This window comes from Hipposideros armiger, unplaced genomic scaffold, assembly GCF_001890085.2.
Source record: "Hipposideros armiger isolate ML-2016 unplaced genomic scaffold, ASM189008v1 scaffold_47, whole genome shotgun sequence".
Lineage (NCBI taxonomy): Eukaryota > Metazoa > Chordata > Mammalia > Chiroptera > Hipposideridae > Hipposideros > Hipposideros armiger.
Window position 1 is genome coordinate 2,139,247 of NW_017731397.1, and position 16,999 is coordinate 2,156,245.

Below are 16,999 nucleotides of genomic sequence, written 5' to 3' on the forward strand. Positions count from 1 at the left end.
TGGATTCAAGTGTAGCTCCTAGAAGCAATATATTTTGAGACATAGGTAACTTGAACTTTCTGTTTCATTGTTTTAAGTGTTGTATTCCTCCTGCCATTTTTCAGTGTTTTAAAATAGCTGTTATTCTAAATGTAATAATTTTCTTTACACTTGATGCTAATGGACTAAAAGGCAAATTCCCTTGCATTTCAAGAACTCTAATTCCCTTGCAGTCTAGAAGTCTTAATTCAAGTTCTAGCCAGGTGACCAGGAAAATAAAACAAAGAGAAACAACCTGTGACTTGGACATTTGGTGGTTTATTGAGTCTTCTGATGAGGTTTATTTTGCCACGTGCTCTTACATAATTTCCAGATGTCCATCTTCTGGAATTTTTTTCGCTGTGGTTCATTCTATACTTTTATGTTGGAGTTTGGATATAAGACATACCCATCCTAAAGGAGGTTGTACTCTGTATCTTTCCAGATTGAGAAACTTTTACATTTATTTTTTAATATATGCCTGACATGGTAGCTCCCAGAGTTACCAAGCACGATGTTCAGTTTTCCTTCCTCAAAAGGAGTTTGAGGCATAGTTCTTACATTCCTGAATTTTGTACTCAGATTAGGTTGCGTCCTGCCCCACCTCCTCTGTGGGCTCAGCATGGGATACATGTGATATCTCATAGCATGGCTGATTTCTCTCTTGAGAAGAGTTGTTCAGACTTATGCAATAAAAGGAAGTAAAGTATGTATAAATTACCATTATAGTCAACCAATATCTTGAGCTGTTGTGATTCAGTTAGAGAAAACATAGCAAGGACTAAACCACTCAGCATATCTCTAATCCATATTTTTTTTCTCCCATTTTGTTTCTGTTCTCATGAAAGACAGAAACAACTTTCCTCTTTATCTTACTGTTTGTCTTCTGTCACCTGTACATCTTTTAAGAATTATATAGTCATAGTCTCAATGTTGGAAGGAAGGAGGTGGAATTTCAGAAAGTATAAGAGTATTTTATATCTGGCTAGGAGAAGAAATGAGTAGTGTCTTCGTGGTTTAGAGCTTAAACTTTAGGTTCAGATCTTGACTCTGTCATTTGTGGCCTTTTCCTCGTTTCTTAATTTGTAACAGGATAATATTTACTCCCAAACAAATATTCAGTAAACTGTATTTATTACTGCTGTTCCCAGCGTCACTTGAATCAGAAAATTATAATTGTGATGTCAGCCATCACGAATAAATGGCATACTCAGCTCTTCTCTTGTCCACCTGGACCAGGGCAGACCCTGTTCATATAGGGAGGTTTTTTTTCAACAAAGATGTGGCTGTAGATAGTATTTTTTTCAATATCAGTGAAAAATATCCAAGGACAAGGAATGCAAGGTATGACTTGTACCAGGTATATCTGTTGGGGGAAAACCTTGAAATGGACTCTTTTTCAGGAGCTTGTAGAAGCATTGGGGGATATGAAATGAAGGACAGAACGTTTAGAGTCATGATCACTGGCCCTAAAAGTCCGTGTGTCTGTGGGTATTAATGAATGGTGACATTTAATGAACACTAGTGTGCTAGGCACTGTGCTAAGTGTTTTACAGGGATTATCTCATTTAATACACACAACCCCTTTGAGATTGTTACCATTATCTACATTATAAAGAGGAGGGAACAGACATAACTTGTCTGAAGTCATAGCTAGGAAGAGCTCTTTTCTGGCAGTCTGACCTTATTTCCTTAATTACATGCTCTTAATCACTACAGGATACTGTGCTTACCACTACAGAGTGCTTACTATGGGTCAGGCACGCGAGGTGTTGCTTTTATATTCATTGTCTAACCCTTCTAACAATTCAGAGAGGAAAAAAAATGAGCCTTAGGTGAGGTAAATCACTTACATCACAGGTTTCTGAAGCTCCTCATCTGTAAAGAGATGAATGAATACTACATGATAGAGAAAGAAATGAATTCTGTAGTTTGACCCAGCATAGCTGCACACACATACACCTGATACAGATTTTAATGGAACAATACTTAGCTTTTATGTACTCTGATACTCTCTAATTCTATATAATTAAAAAATAAATTGGGTGGCCGGTTAGCGCATGTGGTTTAGTGCAGGCTTGTAACACCAAGGTTGCTGGTTCGATTCCCACATGGGCCAAGGAGCTGCACCCTCCACAACTAGATTGAAGACAACTACTTGACTTGGAGCTGATGGGTCCTGGAAAAACACAGTGTTTCCCAATAAAATTTCTAAAAAATAAAATAAATTAAATAAATAAATAAATGTCATGAACCACTAAATTGATATTACCACTTCTTACTGGGTTGTGACCTACAGTTTGCAAACACTCCTTTAGAGACTAACGATTGCTAAGATTCTTTGAACGTCCGTATTCTATAATCTCTAATTCTAGGTCAATCAGAATTATAGAAAATATGTATAATCTAACTGGATTATTCATAATTTCTTGTAGTATTACTGGCACGTGGATATCTAGTATCTGTTTTCAATTATATCTAATCAGTATTTAACACAGTACAGTTCATCTGGAAAAGACAGACCGAGACATGTAATGTATATATTCATGTTGTAAGTCGAAAAATGTTTTAGAGCTCGTTGGGACATAGGTGGTCTGTTTATATATAAACATCTTGGTAATAAAGACCTTTTTACAAAATTTACCAATTGGCTGCAGGCAAGACTTGCTAAAGATGAGAGATTAGTGAAGTTAATGGATTTAAGGGGGAGGGGGAAATCTAATTTAAAAAACACACTTAAATTTGAGGCATAAAATAAGTTTTAAAAACATGTTTAGTGAATTTAAGTTTTAAGCAAAACATACGTTTTACATTTGATACTAAGATTTTCCTTGAGAAATTGGATCTCAAATTGCATTTTAATACGTATAGTAGAAACTGTTTAATTTATATAGATTTTTATAGCAGTTGGTTATAGCTTAATCATAAAATTTGACATGCTTATTAAAATACTATGATTTGAAAAACATTAACGCATGCTGTAACTTGAGGATGCAGTAAAAAAACAATATGCTATAAGATATCACTCTAACATTAACCTACTTACTAATAATCTCCATATTTTTGTTATTTTTCCTTTAGGTTGGATGGAGTACTGCTCGTGATTATTACACATTTTTATGGTCTCCTATGCCTGAACATTATGTAGAAGGATCAACAGTCAATTGTGTATTAGCATTTCAAGGTATGAATTGAAAACTGCAGAACTGGATGAAATTCGATATTTTATTGCTACTAAAATGTTGTATCCCATTGTAATTATCTTCTTAGGCATATCCAGCATACCACAGTTGAATTAATTAACATCTTTGTTTAGCAAAAGTCATAAGACTAAATGTATAGGCCACATGATATTTTATGTAGACATTTGCAAAGTTTTTTTTGCTTATCTTAATTTTCGTTGAAGAGAGTTGGTTTCTTTTCAGGCCTTTTGATTTTTTTTTAAATGAAAAAACAATGCTATTACTGATGCTAGAATAACATAATAAATTAGAGGTGAGAAAAATATTTTCTGTATGAAGACCACAAGATGATTAACAGCATTTAGAGCAGTTATGTTTTATAGGGAAAGTTGCCTATAAAATGATATGAGTAATGTAAAATTTCATTCTTGTCAGCTTGGCATGATATACAGATTTTAAAAAATACTCTTCTTAGAAATCTATCACAGAATTTAAAGTGATTTTGTATTATAATTGTACTGACTTGGGTTGTATTAAAGGGAATTCTTAGTTTTGTTTAAGCAATGTATTTTTTCCTTTTGGTCTGGTGAAGCTAACGGACTCTCTCAGTATAATATTTTAATACACATAAAATGGATAGAATTGCAAAGGAAACCAGTAATATTCCATTGTATGGATGTAGCAGTTTGTTCATCCATTCGTCTATTAAAGGACATCGTGGTTGCTTCCAGGTATTGGCAGTTGTGAATAAAAGCTGCTGTAAGCATTCATGTACAAGTTTTTGTGTGGATGTAAGTTTTCAATTATTGGGTAAATACTAAGGAATGAGATTGCTGGATTATATGGTAAGAGTATGTTTAGTTTTGTAAGAAACGACCAAATTGTTTACCAAAGTGGCTGTACCATTTGCATTCCCACCAGGAATGAATGAGAGTTCTTTTTTTATATCTTTGCCAGCGTTTTGTGTTGTCAGTGTTTTGTATTTTGATAGTTTACATTTTTAAAATAAACTTTTTATTCTAAGGTTTGTATTGTGTATGTTGGTGTGAACATCAATTGGCAAGGTGACCACATGGAGCTTTCATATATGAAAACATTTTCTTACGTACTGTGTCAAGAAACAAGTATTCAGAGGATAAAATTTGTACTGTAAAATTTGTACTGTAATTTAGGCAAAGATTTAGGTTCTTATATGTTTATGGATTAAGAAATGTCACGTGTAGTTTACTTTCAATTCATAGCCTTTTTAAACGATAGTCAAATTCAAGTGTGTATATTAGAACTGATTTTAGTATTATGATAATTTGTTCATAAAAGTTGTGAGTTTATTTCCAGGCATTTTTAATGTGATTAGTCTTACAAATAAGTTAACTAACTGAATTTGTTACAATGACTAATGAATTTGCTTACTAGTGATGTAGCAAAAAGTTTAAAAGCAGTGGGGAAAAAAAGTTTAAATCCAGTTTATTTCTGTTTATTCTTTAAAAGCATTTTCATGGGAGCTAAGCATAAGTGCAGTAAGTTTTACAAGTTTTAAAAAACTCATGTTAATGTTTACTTTGAAATTCAGAAATAAAAGCTTCTGCCTGCCTAGAACTTGTTATAGAAAGAAGTCAGAACGTAGCCATAGAATATTAGAGCTAGAAGGGATTTTTTTTAAATTTAATTTTTATTTTTTTATTAGTTTCAGGTGTACAAAACAATGCAATAGTTATCCTTTTTATCCCTCACAAAGTGACAACTCTCCTCCCCCAATCCACCGCCCCCCACATATCATACATATCTATTACAATTCCATTGACTCCACTCCCCACACTATATTCCACATCCCATGACTATATGTATATATTAAATTATAGTTGACATACAATATTATTCAACGGCAGCTTCAGGCATACAGTGCAGTGGTCAGGCCTCTACACCGTCCATGAAGTGGTCTCCCTAACAAGACATGAGAGCATCTGGCCCCCTAAAAAATATTTACAACATTATTGATTCTATTCCCCAAACTGTCTCATATTCCTGTGGCAATATTGTAGTTACCAATTTATGATGCTGTCAATCCCTTCCCCTTCTTCCTCATCTCCATCCCCTTCCCAACTAGCAACCATCAGTTTTTCTTGAAAGGATTTTTAAGTACACTCCAAAGCACTTTCCTCATTTTGTGGATGAGTCGTGAGAATCCTGAAATGCGAAACTCAAAAAACAGTTAACAAAAATACATAAATGTATTTTGTTTTCCCAAAGAGACCCTCATGTGTTTGACGGATTGCTAATGTCACATGTGACAAAATTTGACTGTTTACTTTTTCCTGTTTTATTTTCAATGTTATTAATCTGACAAGAGCTTTTTCTAGATAGCTTTATATTGCAACTCTGAATAACTACATCTTGTATCTCAAATGATATTTGGACCATACTTTTTAGTAGTATTTTTCTGAGATTAAAAAAAAATGGGAGAGAGAGGTTGTCACTTTGAGGGGTAAAATGTATAACTATTGCATTGTGTTGTACATCTGAAACTAATTAAAAAAAAAACCTTGAATATCTACTTTGTAGAATTTCTAATGTCATGATACCAAAGCTGATTAGTCAGACTGTGTTTTTGTTTTCTATTTAAACTTTTTAAATAAGTCCAGTGGCCATTTGCAAAGTGACTGAGCCATGGATTAATAGATTTAGTAGTAGATATTAAGAGGGTAGGGTTTTTAAAAACTTAAAAAAAACATATTGCTAGATACATGTCTATATTACTTTTTAAAAAACAATTTTAGATGTAAAGCTGCAAAAATAGTATCCAGAATTTCCCTACTCTCTTCACTCAGCGTCCTTTAACATCTTGTGTAACCATAGCACATTTATTTTCAAAACCAGGAATTTATCATTGGTAGAATACTGTTGACTAAAGTACAAACCTTATTCAAATTTCACTGATGGTTCCTAGCAGTGTTCTTTTTCTGTTTCTGGATTCAATCCAAAACCCCAGGTTACATTTGTTGGCATATTTTGTTAGCTTCCACCTCTGTGACAGTTCCTCATTCTGTCCTTGTCTTTCATGACCTTTGCATTCAACGGTTTTTGTTTTTGTTTTTTTATGGTATCATGTTTCTCATTTTGGGTTTGTCTGATGCTTTCTCAGGATTAGCTCGAGGTATACATTTTCAGGAAGAATACCATAGAAGTCATGCTGCACCCTTTTCAGTGCATTCTATCAGGGAGTACCTGATGACAATATATCTTATTACTGGTGATACTAATCTTGATCACTTGGTAAAGGTGGTGTCTGCTGGGTTTCCAACTGTAGAGATAGTATTTTTCCCTTTGTAATTAATAAGTATTATGGGGGAGCTACTTTGAGACTAAGGAAATATCTTGTTTCTCAAAATTTTACCCACTAATTTTAGTATCCATCATGGATCTTGTCTAAAACACTTGTTGTGTTTGCCTAATGATGCTTTTCTATTCTCATTCTTGTTTAGTTGGAATTATGTTAGGAAAAAAAGCCCCTTTTTCCATGGACTCCTAGATATTTATTTTCCATGGAATTAGGTTTACTGCTATCATATTTTTGTTGCTCAAATTGTTTTAGCTTTCTTTGGCCATAGGGAACGCCATCAGGCGGGCTCCTGTGTTTTTGACTTGCCCTCCTCCGCCAATTCTTTAAGGACTTCTTTCTTTCTTACAAGCACCAGAAGATGTTCTAGGCTTATCTTGTATTGTCTTTTCCCCTCCCTCCTGTTTCTAAGGAGAAAGGCCAGCTATTTTTTAGAGAATGAAGTCAAGTGAAGTAGGTAACTATCTTTAAAATGAGGTTGAAAATTTTAAGATATGAAAGAAGAATAACAGGCATATTGATTATAGATTTCTGAATAGATATTAATAGCCTAGGTAAGGTGACTGTATTCATCTTTGTTCATTTCATAATTGTTGAATACTTTCTTTTTACAAGTCATTCTGGGAGATTACAGAATTTTTATATATATTATGTATCTACCCTCAATATCTCTTGAGGCCTTGATATAGAATATAAAGCATGCATCTAATGAATAATAGTGCAAGGTATACTGTGGAGTTGTTTTGTTTTTTGTTTCAGCTGAGCCATCCTGCCACCTGTTGGCAGCTCAGCGGGGCCGGGACTCGAACCACTGTTGCTCAGAGCTTGCACTCTTGAGCGAGCTCTTAACCAACTGAGCCACTCGGCTGCCCCCCCCCCTTTTTTAAAATGTCATGAGAACTTTGGAGAGGATAATCCAGCAAAATTTTAAAAAGAGGGTAACAATTGAGTTGAAGAAAGGAGGAACAAATATTGAACATAAATTATTTGTCAGATCGTGGGCTAGATGATATAAATATTATCTGTAGATACTTTGGAAATCTGAGATAGATGGCTTCATGTCTATTTTACAGATAAGTAATGGGCTCAGGGAGATTAAGTAAATAATAGTGGTAGAGGTGGAATTCCAGAATAAATCTGTGTTCCAAAAGTTGCAAAGTTTATTTTTGTTTGATAGCACCAGTGGACCTCATCCCCTTTTCTGCCTTAAAACAATTCATATGTGGAGCACTTTCCTTTTGTTAATATCTCCTTTTTACGTGTAATGAACGTCAAAATTGAGGGAAGATTTCTTTAAATGACAATTTCACCCCCAGTCTTCCTAGATTTTGATGGTGGTTTTCCCCTTCCTCCAGCCTTGTTCTCATTGAAACCTATACACCTGACTCTCCCAGATGAGTCAGTTTTGCTGTTGTGAATATTTGGGAAACGATATTCTGGGAGTCGAAGCTTAGACCTAAGATGAGAAAAATTTGAGCACGTTAAGGAAAAGGAAGGAGAGTCTAGTTTCGAAAATTTGTGAAAGATAAGAGGAAGGACATACCCTAAATGCCTAGAAGAGGGTCAGGAATGAGAGGAGATGGCAAGTGTTGTTAAATTAAATAGAAATAACATTAATTTTATAATAGAAAGTTTAATGATTTTTTTGTTTGTTTGTTAACTTTCTCTTAGGATATTACCTTCCAAATGATGATGGAGAATTTTATCAGTTCTGCTATGTTACCCATAAGGGTGAAATTCGTGGAGCAAGTACGCCTTTCCAGTTTCGAGCTTCTTCTCCAGTTGAGGAGCTGCTTACTATGGAAGATGAAGGAAATTCTGATATGTTGGTGGTGACCACAAAAGCTGGCCTTCTTGAGGTGGGTACCAGCAGTGAGCTAGTGATTCACAGATAATTCTAAGAACAGCATGTAGGAACATGTGCTGGTTGGCATTGTAAAACTTTTCAGGTGATGCACGAGTATAGCCTAAAAATCAAATGCTTTTTAACTAAAACTATAAACTTAGCACGTTATTCTGGAAATACTTAAAAATCTTTCTCTCACAATTACGTTATTGATTTCACTGTGGCAGGTACTGTCCGTGGGTCTGTCAGTATTTTGTGCATGGTAGATGTATAGTAAATATTAGGCTGTTGGAAAAGTCATGACGTATTTTTCAATGTTTTTTTGTTGCAAAAATGCGTCATGACTTTTTCGACAACCCAGTAACTATTGAGAGAATTTAGATCTAAAGCTTTCATAATAATCCCTTGCTCTAACCTTTCTTCTTTGGTGGCCTAATCCAGTGATTGCAGAATAAATTTGGGGGGTGAAGCTGGAGGGAAAGTGGTTTAAAGCAGTAAATCTGACTGTGATTGGATGTGAACTTCATTTCACTGAACCACGCCTGAGCGTGCTCTTATCTCAAGTGTGGTAGTGAATCAGGGAAGCATCCCAGTCTCTAAGCTTGGTTTGAATGATTTCTTTTCCTTGTTCATCTGATCAGATGAATAAGCTTATATTAATGATAATTGAAAAAGGAAAGGTGAAAAACTTCTTACTGTTACTTTAATTGAATATTTTGGAGTCACTGCATTGGCTCCAATAGAGATTTACTGTGTAGATGGCCTAGTAATGCCTTATGTCTTAATTTTTAGTAGTTATTGAAGAAGAAAATAGAACATTCTTATTTCAAGATATTTCTCAATATCTTGACCCTAAACCTAAAACACTAGATTGTTACATTTAAGTTTCTATGAAAAACAGCTTTTTTAATTGGTTCGGCATACATTTTTAGTTAATTTATATTCATATTTAGTCTATGCTAGGCCATTGCTTTATAGTCAGATGGATGTTTTTTATATATAAATATTTTATGCCCTTTATTTACCTTCAAAAACTGAGACTAGAGAAAGACGAGGTTATAGATAAAATAATAAGATAGTCGAACTAAGAAGACTAGAAGGAACCAATCATTTTTTTACGTTGAATTCTTCCATATCTCCCCTTCTGCCTTACAAAAATTCTTATCTTAAATAAAAAAATGTAACTTTTATAGGGTAACTAAAACATTTTGTGGTGACAACCACCCGATGATCAAGGTTTTTAGCCTGGTATTTGAATGCTAGTCAGAGATGCTGACACAAGCCCAGCTCTTAAGAATGCAGTGAGTTTATAGTGCAGCTGTTTCAATGCTTGTTAGACCATCCTGTATCAGGGCTGCCACAGAAAAACAGGTGTTATGGCATCTACATCTCTCGTGTGTTCCTTTTCTAAGTAAATTGGGATATCTCACAATTTATTTCACTTCATTCTACTCAGAAAAGGTACTTTAAAAGAAAATTTAAATTGCCGTCTTTCTAGGGAATATTTTTGAGATAAAATATTTTTACATTCTGACTGGTTTTTCAAAGTGTTTTAAATTTCCACATTCATCAAAATCTTTAATGATTTTATCTAAAATGGCACAAAATTAGTACACGTGAGACATTATCGGGTACTGTTGACATTAAAAGTGATTAATGAAACATCCTTCAATGTGTGAATCTTGACTGGATCCTAGATTTTTAAAAAAATTGATATTTTGGGGAAATTGGGGGATATTTAACTATGGATGATCCGTTGGATATTACAAAATTATTAATTTTAGCTATTATGGTGATGGTTGAATAGGAAGCTGTCTTTATTAGGAGATACTTGCCCTGAGTACTTAGGGGTGAAGTGTCTGCAATTTTGTTTCAAACTGCTTTAGCCCACCTTCCCCAAATTACATAAATAAATGTAAGTACTTTATAAAAAAGGGAGATAAAATGAACAAAATATTAATTAGGTGATGGGTGTATGGGTGTTTATTATAAAATTTTAACTTGTGTGCTTGAAAGATTTTAAAGTACAAAATTGGGGAGCACAAATTAGACTTGTACATATTTTTATCTAATTTGCATTCCTTTTAAAAATCTACTTAAGATTCAGTAAACTCATTAGAAAGTATATGCCAGTTAAGTGAATCACTGGGAGAAAGCAGTTCTTTTATAACTTTTTTTTGCATTATGTCAAGATGTATTTTTATTTTTAAGCTGCCAGAAAGTTTAGAGCCAAAAATATTTTTTAAAAAATAAGTAAGGTACAAAAGAAGTTCAGTGAATAAACTTTTTTGAGGTCATATATTCTTGTCATTTTCATTTGGTGTGATAAATGAGGTAGAAGGATCATTCTAAAAATTTTTAATCCTTCAACTTTCATAAAAGTCATATTAGAGTTTAACCAGTTTAATTCCACGATCCTGGAAAACTTACTTGGGGCATACTCAGGGAAACATTTTGTTTTAGCTAAATGTAAGATGTCTTCTTTGTAAAGTCTTTCCTGAGTGTACATTCTTCCCCTATTAGAATCAGTTATTTCCTTCTGTAAGAGAAGTATTAACTGTCTTATTTACTGCTATTTTAGGTCCCTTAATTTAGTAATTTTTTTATAATATTGGAGTTTAGATTTTTCCTATACTATTAGTGTTCTCATAAGAATCAGTTATATTAATATATTGTTACAGTCTGCATTTTTGTCCTAAAATTTGCATTTACCTATAAAGTTTGTTTTATTTCAGCCAAATAGAGGCCATTATGTATAGACATTTATTCCTTAATATCTTATTTAAAGAACCAAAACTTGTAATCCCATAGATGGTCTTATATAACACACAAGGAAGTTCTTTAATAGATTCAACCATTTTCCATAAATTTGCATTCAAGAAGAGGTACACATTTTCTTGATTATTGCTCATGATAAAAAAGCCCAGAATTGGGCCAGCTGAGTGGCACGTTGGTTAAGAGCTGGCTTGGGACACCAGAGGGCCTCGGTTCGGATCCCACATATGATGGCCAGTGACACTGCCCTCTACAGCTAAGATGCTGAACAACAGCTCAACCTGGAGCTGGACTGCCCTGCCTGAGTCACCGACGATGATGGCGTAGGCTGCAGCCCCTGCTGCAGTGGGTTGCCATGGGCTACCATGTGTGGCCAGCAGCCAGCGTGAGTGGCCAGCAGCCGCGGTGAGGGGCCGTCCAGAAGCCGGCGACTGATCTGCCTCGCCCAGGAAGAGCGCAATGATGGTGACAACTTGGGCCAGTGAAGCAACGTCCTCCACAGCTAGACTGAAGAACAAAAGGACAGCAACTTGTCTGTTCCCCTTCCCCAATTCCCCAGGGCTGTTCCCATCTCCCAATTTCCCAATAAAAATCTTAAAAAAAAACAAAACCACCAAAAACACAGAATTAAGCCATATAGAACTTTATATCTTAATTTTTGGTACTGATTTGAAGAGTGATTAGCAGGCAACCTCATAATAAAATTCATTAATTACATACTCCCCCCCTTTTTTAAAAAAATTCATTTTCAAATTACAGTTGGCATTGAGTATTAGTTTCAGGTGTACAGCATAGTGGTTTTTGCGTTTCTTGAAGTTCCTTTAACATTTCTTGTAATACTAGTTTGGTGGTGATTTTTAGCTTTTTTTGGTGGTGACTTTAGCTTTTTCTTGTCTGGGAATTTTGTACTTTCTTCTTCGCTCAACCAACCAAAGGTTTAAATTTATGATTTATTATTTTTTCTTACTGAATGCTACAAGAGGCTCATTAATATGAAGTAGATAGTATGTAAAAGTTTTTCAGTGAATTTCTTTACTATTTTCTTTGAAATGGGAAACTGAACTTGTAACGTTTCAGGATTGTAAAAAAACAATTTGAGTTTTTTGTTTTACAGTTGAAAATTGAGAAAACGATGAAAGAGAAAGAAGAATTGTTAAAGTTAATTGCAGTTCTGGAAAAAGAAACAACACAACTTCGAGAACAAGTTGAAAGAATGGAAAGAGAACTTAACCATGAAAAAGAAAGATGTGACCAACTGCAAGCAGAGAAAATGGTTAGTTGTGTCTTATATAATTGATTGAAGTTGATATAGTATATTGCCTGAAACCCAATTAGAGTTATTGAAACTGTGTGTTTAGAAAAATAGCATTTTGATAGGAATTGACCTGTTCTTGTATAAATATCTATCAGCCTTCTGCCACAACTTCTTTTATGTTGTAAATGATTACAATTTTGGGTATTTGTTACCAGGCTTGATGATGTAGTCCCTAACAAGTGTTTCTAGATTCTGTGCATCTAATTGTACAATATTTGATTGATTTTGAGGGGAGAGGTTGGAAATACAGTTAGGAATGATAAACTGAATAAAGGGAAAGTGGCATCAAGTCATTAAGTTACTTTTCATAAAAGCAGAGTTCAGTGAAATAAGATGTAGTATTAGACAAAATTTTGAAATCCTTGATGTGAGAAATTCTATAAATTGTCCTAAAAACCTAATTAATATTGGCATAAGTTCTTGAGCTATGAAAAAGAAAAGTATAAAACAGTGTGATTTCAGTAGACTTACAAATGGATATAAGTTAGTAGCCGAAAACAAGGGAGAAAAAACCAACAATCACCTAGTCATAGATGTTTTTTTAATATTTTCACAAGAAAAGTAATTTAGCTCTGACAAATTTATACAGGTTATGATTATATATATTACGGTCTCCATTAGGTTATAATTAGTTGTATCTACCATGTCTGTTGACAGGATGGACCTTTTGTTTCCTAAGGATGGAATCTGTTCCATTATTCTTTTGTTCAACAAGGCCTAGAGCAGTTGCTTAATAATTTTCACTTGAATCCTTAATGCAGTGATTCTCAACCATTTTTATAATACAGTGGAGTGGTTGTATATTGCACATCTGTTCAGAGATGATATCAAATAGGGCTTAAATTCTGAAAAGATTTCTCTTGCCTTGTTCTATTTGAGGATTAATTACTCTTTTGAGTTAGAGGTAAACAATATGTGCAGTTGTAAATTACGTATAAACACCTGTAAAGTCTTCTGTCTTTTTACCATTAGCCTTTTTCATTTAAAATATACAGCTATTCTCCCAATTTTACTCTTGGGGAACACTTGAAATCCTGCAGAAGTACCCTGTAGTAGGAGCAGGATAATCTATTCGGTTAAGGAACCACTTTATTTATTTTGAACTTTTTAAGCATGTATACAAATGTTAAAAATAACAAAATCTCATCCTGTGTGCCTGCCTTGACTATTGGGACGTTCAGCTAAATTTTTTGTTGAATTGTTATAACTCCCTTGTTATCTTGTATAGTTATTACTCTTTTCTCTCTATTTTTTACCCATTTCTCTAATTATTTGAACCTGAATTTGGCAGTTTTCCAAAGAGGAATGCCATGTTTTTTTCTCTCACTGTATCACAAGCCAGAGGGGTGGAGGTGAGATAGAAGACGACTCATGAAAATAGTCCATTTCAGCATGTACTTAGCCCATGAGATGAAGAACTCCCTGAAATGTGGCCTTTAATGTTTTGACTGTGGTCACCTTGAAATCCAAGGCAAGACTGGATGATTGGAAGAATAGGAATGACAGAATGATAGGCTTTCAGTTGAGTGAAATTAGTCATGAACATCAGTCATGAACATTCCGGTTCAGTGTAATATTAGCTGAATTTTAAAGTTTCAGGTTCTCTCTACTGTCCAGGTTTAAAGGGGTTAAGCATTGTAGACTATACTAAGCTTGTTCTGACAGACATAGGTTGAGAAAATGGTTGATTGAAGTCAAGAGATTAATGAAGTAGAATTGATAGGTGATTGTGGGCATGGTATCCAGAAGAGATTTTCAGAAGTTTTTTATGGCAACTCATAAATCTTGATGACAGTCACTAGTCGAAGAGATTTCTTCCCTGCTTCTATTCTTGCTTTGGGGTATTTCTCTATGAATATGGAGGACTCGGAAGTGGTATTTTAACACTTTATACTAGAGAAAATGGTGATAAAAGGACCTAGAATGTTGTTATGTATTAATAGATTTTCACTAAATGTAAATGGCTGTTGTTTTACTGTTTTTCATAATGAACCAGAGAGTGAGTCATCAAAGACTAACAAAAATATGAATAATGTCATACAGGAGGAATGGAAATGTGTAGAATTTTCCCAGATTCTGAAAGTAATACTTGATAATGAAAAAAAAAAAACACAACCTTGTTATATGTTGCAATTGCTTATTTTTGGGAATAAAATAACGTTCTTGCCAGGAAAGACCGTTCCTCTTTGTTATTAGTTATGGGGCTTCTAGTTTTTTATGAATTTGCTTTTTACTTTGAAAGTTTCCATCGTAATCAGGCAGCCTGCTGGGCAGCTAGAACAACTCAGGAACTTGCAAACTTGTTTCAGTTGGGTGACTTATAAACTCCATGACATTTCTTGGCACTTGTTTTAAATCTGTTACATGATGTGAATTCTAAAAAAAAAATCTTAACATAATATTAAAAGTCTTCCTCTTTTTGAGGTACTAATGAATATATAAATTGCTGAACATCTGGAGAACTATTATGTATCACCTACAATTTCATTTAAAGTTTTATAATGGACAATATACTAGGAATGATAGGTAAAAACTTCAGTTTCTTCGTAACAGAAGAAATTTATTGGATTTTCAATTTTTTTTGTAAAATAATATTAGCTTATTACCCATTCAGTACTTGACAAATACTAAGACAAATATTTATAATAATTAAATGTTTATAAATAAATCTTTTTTATAAACATTGACTTTTCTCGTTGTAAAATGCCATTAGAGAGAACACTCTTATTTTGTAAATTAAAAGAATTAGATATGTTAAAGTTATTAAAACAGATTGGTTTAAGTGATACATTTAATTATATTCAAAGATTTTGTGTAATTGGCTGCTTGAAGGAATAAAGTAGGATTACAAAGTTCATTAAAACTGAAACCAAATGTTTGTAAATTGGGAACTATAAATTACATACTGTATTTCCCCTAGGTTATTTTAATGTGATGATGTATGTCTCATTCATGTACACCTAGATTTAAAAAGTAACTATTTTCATTATTAAGGATAATTTTTACATTCATTTCTAGTTCAGCTTTAAATAAGTATGGAGTTTTCTCTCCTGTAAAGGCTGATTAATAAAAATAACTCATAATACCTAATGTAAGTCAGGTTCTGTTTTGTGAGTTTTTACATGTTAACTCACATAATCCTCTGAAGTAGGTAGGTACTGTTATCTGCATTTTGCAGAGGTAATACTGAGAGGTTACCTAACCTGCTACCAGTACGATTGAACAGTTTGTGGGTGGTAGGGCTGGCTGTCTGGTTCCAGCCAGTGTTCTTAATGACACTCTATACTATACCATGCTCTTAATGACACAGTGTACTTCTACCTCTGAGGGCTGAAGATGTGACCTTCTCTAATTGATCTTTTTAAAAACAGCTGTATTGAGATGTAATTTATACACTATAAAGCTCACCACTTTATACAATTCAGTGGTTATTATATTTACAGAATTGTGAACCCATAAACCTAATATTAGAACATTTTCATTACCCCAAAAAGCAACCTTGTACCTATTTGTGGTCACTCTCCATTTTCCTCCTCCCCAGTTGTAGGCAGTCACTAATCTAAATTTCTGAGTCTGGATTTGTGTCTTTTGGACATTGCATACAAATGGAATCATATGTGGCCTTTTGTGACTGACTTCTTTCACTTAGCATAATGTTTTCAGATTTCATCCATGTTGTAGTATGTATCATTCCTTTTATTGTCAAATAATATCCCATTATTTTGATTAGTTTTTTTACCCCAACTTTGCATTTATTAGACTTATGTAAAAATTGGCAGTTTGTTTTTGTTTTGGAGTGCTAGATATATACTTGAAAATTAGAAGATTGAAAGCTGAGCCACAGGGAACCAGTGAGATTGAATCTTGTTTTTCAAGTAGGACTAAAACAGTCTGTGACCCTGTTTTTTTTAAAAAAAATTTTAATTTTTATGTTTATTTGAGCCAAATTGATGACATGCCAGGGAGCAAGATCTCAAATGCCTACTTGTTACGTTTTTTAGTTAGTTTAGTTTATGTTTTGGAGCCTAAACTAGGATTTGAGTTTTTCCATAAAATATATTCTTAACTTGAATGTTGATATAAGATGTACTTCAAGGTATTTTTAAACCAAATCCTTTTTGCAGATACTAAACAGTATTGCTTATACAGTATAAAAAGCATGATATGACTGTTGTATATGTTCATATTGTTTTGGTTCTTAAGTTTCATAAACTAAGTTGGGTACCTTGAGACATTACCAGCATTTGAGAGTTATCACAGGTATAGGATATGTAGCAGTGAGATAACATGAAAGGTCATTCATTATGGTGGTTCTGGATAGTGTGGATCTTTTCAACTATATATTTTTGGGTTTCTCTTCTCTAAACCTCTATCATTGCATTGGATACCCAGTTTTAGACGAAGGTAATTTAAAGCATTTAAACTGCTTAATATATGGAATTGCCCCAGTTGCTTATATACATATCTCATGTGGAATTGCCAAAAACCGGTTTTGAAGTTATAATATTGAATTTCTAATTCTCTTTACT

General features: G+C 33.8%; 1 protein-coding gene across 2 annotated transcripts in view; it reads left to right on the top strand.

Moving 5' to 3' along the window:
• TAX1BP1 (Tax1 binding protein 1) overlaps positions 1-16,999 on the top strand; it is a 64,177-nt gene that overhangs the window by 11,731 nt on the left and 35,447 nt on the right. For both annotated transcript variants that reach the window (XM_019639898.1, XM_019639897.1), the window contains exons 3-5: positions 3,100-3,202; positions 8,206-8,393; positions 12,270-12,428. In XM_019639898.1, the coding sequence (XP_019495443.1) occupies positions 3,100-3,202; positions 8,206-8,393; positions 12,270-12,428 (450 nt within the window). The remainder of the gene's footprint in view (positions 1-3,099; positions 3,203-8,205; positions 8,394-12,269; positions 12,429-16,999) is intronic.